The sequence below is a fragment of the Glossina fuscipes genome, unplaced genomic scaffold (assembly GCF_014805625.2).
Source record: "Glossina fuscipes isolate IAEA_lab_2018 unplaced genomic scaffold, Yale_Gfus_2 112, whole genome shotgun sequence".
NCBI lineage: Eukaryota > Metazoa > Arthropoda > Insecta > Diptera > Glossinidae > Glossina > Glossina fuscipes.
Window position 1 is genome coordinate 6,362,968 of NW_023998455.1, and position 7,935 is coordinate 6,370,902.

The 7,935-nt window shown below is 36.4% G+C and overlaps 3 protein-coding genes across 3 annotated transcripts; 2 read left to right on the forward strand and 1 right to left on the reverse strand.

The window, feature by feature from the left end:
* The first annotated feature begins 1,228 nt into the window (after nt 1–1,228).
* On the forward strand, nt 1,229–3,828 carry LOC119639325. Its single transcript, XM_038036627.1, has 2 exons — nt 1,229–2,300; nt 2,405–3,828. Exons 1-2 carry the CDS (start codon nt 1,229–1,231, stop codon nt 3,511–3,513), a joined length of 2,181 nt encoding a protein of 726 aa, XP_037892555.1. The 3' UTR covers nt 3,514–3,828.
* A 1,752-nt stretch (nt 3,829–5,580) lies between these two features.
* On the forward strand, nt 5,581–6,094 carry LOC119639258 (ER membrane protein complex subunit 6). The gene is made up of 2 exons (XM_038036543.1): nt 5,581–5,800; nt 5,870–6,094. Exons 1-2 carry the CDS (start codon nt 5,677–5,679, stop codon nt 6,076–6,078), a joined length of 333 nt encoding a protein of 110 aa, XP_037892471.1. The 5' UTR covers nt 5,581–5,676; the 3' UTR covers nt 6,079–6,094.
* On the reverse strand, nt 6,086–7,486 carry LOC119639257 (beta-1,4-galactosyltransferase 7). Its single transcript, XM_038036542.1, has 4 exons — nt 7,191–7,486; nt 6,661–7,132; nt 6,455–6,565; nt 6,086–6,400 (listed from the first exon to the last, which is right to left on the reverse strand). The coding sequence occupies exons 1-4, from the start codon at nt 7,300–7,302 to the stop codon at nt 6,154–6,156; spliced, it is 942 nt and encodes a 313-aa protein (XP_037892470.1). The 5' UTR covers nt 7,303–7,486; the 3' UTR covers nt 6,086–6,153.
* Nucleotides 7,487–7,935: the final 449 nt, after the last annotated feature.

Consider the following 7,935-nt stretch of genomic DNA (forward strand, 5'->3'; position numbering starts at 1 on the left):
AACTCGGATTTCCCGAAATTCTAAAATCGCACGATAGTCAATATTCGAATATTCTCAAATTATGGTTTGCCTTGAATAACTACGAACCGATTGAAGTTCTGTGGACGAAATTTAAATCACCGCTATCATCTCATATATCCATTAGGACGAGACCTTCACTTATAACCAGATATTGGACAGCTTTAAAAATTGATTTTTATCAAAAATGGGATATGGTGTGTAAATACGGTAATTTTTAAACTTATTTTCCTTTTTTTTTTCGTGAAAAATAGCCGTAAAACTTTGTGAAATTTCTTACATATATCTCACTTGAGATCCTATAAAATATATGCATATTGGTTGACTGATTAAGTGAGTGAATGGAGAAGTCGATACATAACGTAATTAATCAATGCGATAAATCATCTGCTGTTGATTGGCTGGCTCGCAAAATAAGAAGAAGAAGTAATATTTCATGAAAAAGTCGGCCCGATTCCAATTGGATATCAAACTCTGGGAATATGAAATCAAAATCCGATTCCGTTCCATTTTTCAATGTTTCTCTTAAAAATATTTTTTTGAAACTTTTTTATTATATTAATATTTAGTTCATAATTTCAGTTTTCGTGACGTTGTTCGGACCCTCTTCGATTTATTGTTTGCAAAGCGCGGATTGTTATCTGTTTAGTTTTTATTTCCATTCCACAGTTTAGAAATGATTGGAGGAAATTTTTCTTGACGCCTCAAAGTCAAAATAAACTTTTTAGAATTTGTCAACCCATGGGATAGCATAGCAGAAGAGAACAAAATTTTTTGATACGTACTTCATTTCATAATAACTTCACAAATTTTACCAAATATTTATCAATTTTATTCGAAAATTTTTTTTAAATTTTTATTTTATATAAATAATTACCGGCTTTTTCATTACTTTTGCAAATAAAACTGTTTCGGAAAATAAACATTCTCATATCTACGTCTATTTTAAATCTGAAAATTTTTCGAAATCTCCAGCCGCAAATACTGAAGGAAATAGAACTCTCCAGCAGGGCTTTGCAAATCGATGCATCCGCGTGGCAGTTGGATTGCGGCAAACAACAGTTATCTGGATTGTTATCAAACTACTTACCGCTGCAATTTGGTAGAAAGTAGTTAATCGAGAAACTCTATTAGAAGCGGATCAGTCACCAGAATATCCAATCAGATGGTAGAGTACCAATAAAAAAAAAAAAAGGGTTCGACAACGCCAATGGCAATACCATCCCAATCCCAAAGTTCGGGAACTTCATCAAAAAAAACCATACCCAAAAAAAGGCCAATAAAAACGTCGAACACTGATCGCGGTTCAAATAGTCTCAGTCATGAAAAGACTTTAAACCCAAATAATAATACAAGTTCAAGATTTGATAACGACAGAATTAATATGCAAGAGGAATATAATAAAATGATAAGAAACGCGCATAAAAATATTACCGAAGAAAACTGTAAGCCGGTACTTCTGTGTTGCACTGATAATTCGAGATCTGGCAATCAGTGTGCCTGTCCTAAGCCTGAACCCTATATCAGCCCAAAAATTGAGACACCTAGGGACTCAGATAAAGCCCCATGCACGCCTTGCTATTGTGCCTCTTCAAAGTCTAACCTGTTCTCGAAGAAATTGTTTGCAAGAGGAAAAAAAGTAGACACAACTCCATCGGAAATCATATGCAGGAAGGCCAGTGCTACTATTTGCAGTACGGGATGGAGGCATTTCGCTGAAGGTGGTCTTTTCCCACGATCTACTGCTGGGCCTGGACAACTAGCTAAAAAGCAGAAATTGATAAGGAGACCGTGCGGATGCGGAAATTTTTTATGTGGTTGCAAAACAATATCGCCTGGACAACAACAACAACAACAACAACAACAGCAACAATTACAACAGCGAGTTAAGCGGGATATTTGTGATTGTCCAGCCACAATTAAGATCACAAAAGCAGAACAGCCGCATCCACAGCCGCAGCCACAGTCGCAGCCACCACCGCCAATGGCAGTAATCCGTGAAGAGCCTGAGGTTTTAGACAAACGAAATGACAAGTGTTGTCCGCCTAAGCAAATCGAAGATTATTGCGCCGATTTTCTAAATATTGTACACGACAACATTTTAGAATCGGTACGACAATCCATTGACGGAGGTCTACGCGATTACTGTATGTTGACAGCGAATAAAGTCGATAATTTGGGCACGAAGCTTGAACGAAACGACGAAAAATTGGAAATGTTGTACACTGACACTAGACGAAACGAAGAGAAATTGGAAAAGCTATATAATGATACGATGGAAAGTGAGTACACTTTGCAACATAACGGTTATACTTGCTTTATGTCGAATTATTCGATAAGAAAGCCACATCTTTTGCATTATCATTATCATATTACATTGTAATAGTAGTGACCCTCTCTCTCTCTCTCTCTCTCTTACTCTCTCTCATAATCGATTGCTTTAACTTTGTATCGGTTTGTTTGCTTTGTTTCTTTGCAATGGTTTCCTTTTCAGAAATAACAGAACAAAGTGATAACAATTTGCGACAGTTTCGTCTACTGTTGGAATTTATATCAGATATTCAAAACAAAAAAGAGGACGCACCAAGATCTGCTTCCAGAATTTTAGAAGAAGGGTCGTCTACCAGATTAAATGAACCTAGACCGGAACAGTCTAGAATACCAGAATACAGATCCGCTACCAGAATATCAGAAACTGATTACAGCACAGTTGAGGATAAGGAGATGCAATGTTGCATTATGAACGACTCAAAAGAGGACATGAAGCCGAAAAAGATGTGCTGTTTCGCTGTTGATACAGAAAATGACGGTCGACCCCGGAAATGCTTTTGTTGTAAATTTGTAATGAATGACGATTTAAATGAATTAATGTCAAGTGGCAGCACTGAATTCGATGGCACGAGACCGCGAGCAAGCTTACAAGAGAATGGCAAAAAAAAAAGCTGTTTGCGCAATTGCGGCAAAGCTAAATGCTATTGCAATGATCTTGACAGCCCAGCAGTTTCACAAAATTCTTACGCCTTCAATCGAAGGTCCAAAGATGAAGTTGAAGATAATGCGTACGATGGCCGTGATCGCGAGACCGGTAAACGTGAATCGGCAGGGTACTCTTCTTCTTTAGTAGAGATTACGCCTACGAGACGTAAGTACGTTTGCGCTAGTGTAGGAACTGATAATTCCGACATAACTCGATATTATTGCAACAAGAAAAAATGCGAAGACCAAGACACCAGTGGCTACGTATCCGATAGAGATGAAGAAGAATATGAGAAGTGCTCACGGAAGAAAAAAACGAAACCTGGTCAAATTGTATTAACAGATTCAGCGAGTGTAACTTGTGTTTGCCGAAAGACCAATCGTAAGACAACTTCATCTTTAAGGACCACGATATCCGATACATCCATTGGCGAGGATTGCTTTGCTCCACACACGCAGAAGCATAAAACTGCTGTTCACAAGTATTCCGAAACTAGCCCCCGTACGCGCAGTAAATAATGATAGCCTTAATAAAAACATTCGCATAAACACAGCTGACTCTCTAAGATAGAGATAATAAGGTGGAATTAATGTTAGATTTACAATTGTGAAATTGATTAACATTAATTTTGTGAAGTTTATTAACAACTTTAATTTTGTGAAATTAACGTTAATTAATTAATTTCACAGAATTATTTGTTATTGAGAGTGAAGGACTGTGAAGAAAAAAGTAAATATATCGGAACTCTTCTTCGCACGGACGTAGCAAAAATAAACTTTGAAAATTATGTGAAAGCTGCTTTCGTTACATAATATTTAAAATCTATAAATTGAACAAAATTTATTGAAATTCTTACTATCCTTAAAAACTGTGCAATAATCCAGCGTTATTGGTTGCTGACAAAATTCATTTTTTTTTTTTAATAACCTTTTCACCTATAAACAATAAAATCATCCATCAATCCATAACGAATAAATGTATTTGTTGGCCAACTGTTAAGTTACTAATAATAGGTCTTGCGGGTATTTTTTTTTTTTTTTATATTCCAGCTTAGTCAATAAATTAAAAGGTTTGTACTCAACCGAGAAGTTTAATGACATCAAGATTGCATCATTATCACCCGATGGCATTGCCAGTTTCCATACTGTGAGATGGCGAGCCGCAATTGAAGAGTTAGATAAAAGATTTAGCAAATTATTTGGTTGTTGAGTCCACTCTTCTCTTGGGCTGGGAATTAAATTTGTTGTTGTCATCAGAGAGGCAATCACGTGACGAGAAATGAAATTTTAAACGGGCTTTGCACTGATAAGGTTCCCAAATGAAGAGTAGTAATGCTGATGCTAAATAGGCGGACAACATATTGAACAGGTTCGATGATCTGAGCTGATGCTATCGTAAACGTAGACTAACCGAAGTCAGAGTTCTTTCTTAAATCGCTCTTGCGAAACTGAAATGTTTTCGAAATGGTCAGACATTTAATTGGAAAGTTTTGTACATGCCAGAAATTATTCAATAACTTAAGAACTTGAAAAATTTCTACAAAAATTTTCCCCTTCTTCCGTTGCTTTACTAGAAAGAGATCGATGAAGTTGGAGGTATGTAGAAGGGAGAAAGGGAGGGTTTCTCTGTACTAAAGCACATATTCCCATTTCCATATTCTGTAAATCCCTCATATGCTGGATTTTCCATTCATTCATTTCCCTTCCTTCGTTTATTTTAATGAATTCTCTAATTTCAAAAATACTCTGTTCTAATTCATTAAAATTCGCATCCCATTGGGGGATAATAACCTCCGCATTTTCCTCCCTGCTGTCTAAACAAAAACTAGTAATTTGACATGATCTTCAGTTTGCGTAAGATCGAAGTAAAAAAGAAGAATCCTGGGTTCATTACTATGACAACAAGTATTGCAATGATAAGAAACTGGAAAATTGGCTGTGCGAGCGAGTTGCTCCCTAACCTCTAGAGCAGCCAAAGCTTGTCATCTGTTGTAAGGTATGCATAGAGCAAGCATCAAAGTCGTAGAGCAACGAAGGTACGGATAACATATTACTCAAGTTTCTTGGTTTGCTCAAGGAACAAACACCGTTGAAAGATTCACAATCAAAATTACTTTTGTAGCCCTTACACTTAGTTTCTTAAAAGAATTTCTAGGTGGCTCCTGTATTTGGTATTTCCAGTTCTGGGGTTTTCTGTCTTTGCTCCTAAAATACAACCGATGTATCGAAAAAAATTTCTAGGTACATTTAATGAGTAACCCTACAGATTAAGCCATGTCTGTCTGTCTGTGCGTTTGTGTGGTGTGTGCTGTTGATACTCTCATGGTCGCAAAAATGAAGATATTGAATTTGGTTTTTTCACTTGGTAGTTAATAAGTCACAGACAACAAAAACTTATTAATGAAAATCAAAATCGGAAATTTTTACTTGATAATTAACCCTCAAAAAATAAACTACTTTCAGAGTACAGTATGCCAGCAAGTGATGCCAACTAATCACTGAAATCTTCTCATTACAAAACGTACTTTTTTTCCAGTAGATTCGTACTTATCGTAGTTATCGAATAAATATTATCAGCTGTTCTTGTCGTATATGAAATATTACTTTAAGAAACATACCAAAAAGACAGTGCAAGATTTGTATTAAATATATAACTTTTCTTTGAATCCTGTGAATAATAAAATGCAACGCACTAGATCGGGCGCAACAGATATAATAGCCTACAGCGAGAGTGCTATTAGAAACAATACTTCGGTTGTGGAATATTGTCGTACATCAATGGCAGCCATCGCCGGCTCTGCTGCAGGCATGTTTTCAGACATATTTTAATGCATGGATGTAACGTTCTCTATTTTTCACTTTCTAAATGTTTTAGGTATTCTAGGTCTTAGCGGGCTGATGGGCTTCCTGTTCTATTTCCTTTCGGTGCTAGTTTTGTGGCTTTTGGTTTTAAAAAAATCGGGTACACAATGGCGTAAATATTTCATTAGCCGACAGAGTTTGCTGACTAATAGTTTTATGGGCGCCCTTTGCACCTATGTACTATTTTGGACTTTTTTATATGGAATGGTACATGTATATTAAAGAAACATTTCATTAAAAAAAATCAACAATTTATTGCCTAAAAGGGAACGACTACAAAAAAAATACCAACTGTTATCAATTATTTGATGCTGCAGACGCTTGAGTACCTGAACAGTCGCACCAAGGAGTTTCATTGATATCGCATTCAAGAACGATATTCAGAATGGTAATATTTATGCCATCTATGGACATGGCATGCACACTAGGAATTCTGTACTTCAATGTCTTTAGACCTGTTTTACGGTCGCGTTTGCGTGTGACTTCCTTCTGATTGAAACACTTTTGCGTGTCACGTTTGCGGTGGTAACGATTGTGTATGTGGCTATAATTACCAACAACTCTACAAACAATTGTTAGCAAAAGTCAAAAACGTTACCTAAATGTATCATTCCTGCCAGTTGTGATATTTTTTGGCCTGATCACTCGCAATCCTTGGTCACGAATACGCACATAAAACTCATCATCCTCTAGACCCCAACCCCAATATCTGCAATATATTACATCAATAATTTAAATGAAACATATTTTCTTATATTTTTTTTGTAATGGATCAAATATGTCTAATCAAATGTGTTGACATACCTATTCGACATACCGTTCATGGCTTCAAAATGATCTGTCCTTACTAAAAGAATGCCTCCTACAAAATTTTCATAGTGATATTTAGGATGCAGTTCTGGAGCTGCTATGTGTAAAGGTCCAGCATCGGATGGATATTCATACCGCAATTCGTCATTGAGAGGCAGTAAATCAACGTCATGCATTGCTATGTAGTCATATACTGCACTCGTAAAGCGAAAACCCACATTTATGAGCGAAGCTCTGTTAAAACGATAGCGATCTATTTGATTTAAGACAAATATATGATGAGCCACACCTTGGCGCTCTAGAAATTTAGTAAGATGTGGCACGAATTGTAGTAACTCTTCAAAACGGTCTCTGAAGGGAACTAATACAGCCATACTGTGCGCAGACTGCTGATGCCGATTGGCAGGTGTTCCTTTTAAGATATCGCTGATAACTGGTTTAACTCCACTCAAAGGGCAAGTGCAATCTAAAAGATGTATGATTACACATGAATTTCATTTATATTTCATGTGAAATTTACTAACCAGTTGCCATCGGTCCCATTGGCAATAAACTGAGCACCACCGCACCTCCTAAACAAAATGCTAGACCGCATATAAATAACCAATTTATTGTTGCTAGTCCAGTCTTAGCCATGAAAGTTTTTTATTCAAAATATTTTAACATTAAACTAAGCTCAAGTTGTCATGATTTTTTCATATATTTTCGCCGATTCTATTTTTAGTGTAAACAATCTAGTTGCAACAGCTGTTAATATTATTAATTCAGCATAAATATCCGCAAGGTTTTCAGTATGGCAATTCTAACAGAATTCGCGGTGAGAGAATACACATTCAAAATTACCTATTGAGAATAGAACTAAAAGAAGCAGTAACGAAAATATGCGAATATATATTTATGTTGCGTAGGTTTTGATAAATGTAAAACGCTTCCGAAAGTTGCACGACAAATCGACTAATTTAGGTACTATATGTTCGCAATTTTGCTATATTTTTAATAAATTTATGATCAGATGATGAAAATCTTAGAATAAGTCAATATTCAATAGCCTCAAAATGCAGCGGCTGGATGGCTTCTCTACCATTTGCAACGTTAAGAAGGTTTATCTTCACGAGGACTAGGGGTTAATTAGGGGTCATCTAACTCAGCATCATTCCGGAAGTCCAGCACTTTGTAGTATGGGTTCATCATCGATTACGTGAAGCTGAAGCTCTAGTCCAGCGCCATCATCTAATAGACCAAGTCTGTAGGAGAGAGCCCCAGCCACTA

What these genes read in the sequence shown, in the direction of transcription:
- LOC119639325 (XM_038036627.1), top strand. Translation starts at nt 1,229, where the DNA reads ATGGCAATACCATCCCAATCCCAAAGTTCGGGAACTTCATCAAAAAAA. An exon ending in ATATAATGATACGATGGAAA is followed by an intron (nt 2,301 to 2,404) that starts GTGAGTACACTT and finishes ACATTGTAATAG; the next exon opens with TAGTGACCCTCTCTCTCTCT.
- LOC119639257 (XM_038036542.1), bottom strand. Translation starts at nt 7,302, where the DNA reads ATGGCTAAGACTGGACTAGCAACAATAAATTGGTTATTTATATGCGGT. An exon ending in AATGGGACCGATGGCAACTG is followed by an intron (nt 7,133 to 7,190) that starts GTTAGTAAATTT and finishes TACATCTTTTAG; the next exon opens with ATTGCACTTGCCCTTTGAGT. An exon ending in GGCAGGAATGATACATTTAG is followed by an intron (nt 6,401 to 6,454) that starts GTAACGTTTTTG and finishes TGGTAATTATAG; the next exon opens with CCACATACACAATCGTTACC.
- LOC119639258 (XM_038036543.1), top strand. Translation starts at nt 5,677, where the DNA reads ATGCAACGCACTAGATCGGGCGCAACAGATATAATAGCCTACAGCGAG. An exon ending in CATCGCCGGCTCTGCTGCAG is followed by an intron (nt 5,801 to 5,869) that starts GCATGTTTTCAG and finishes TAAATGTTTTAG; the next exon opens with GTATTCTAGGTCTTAGCGGG.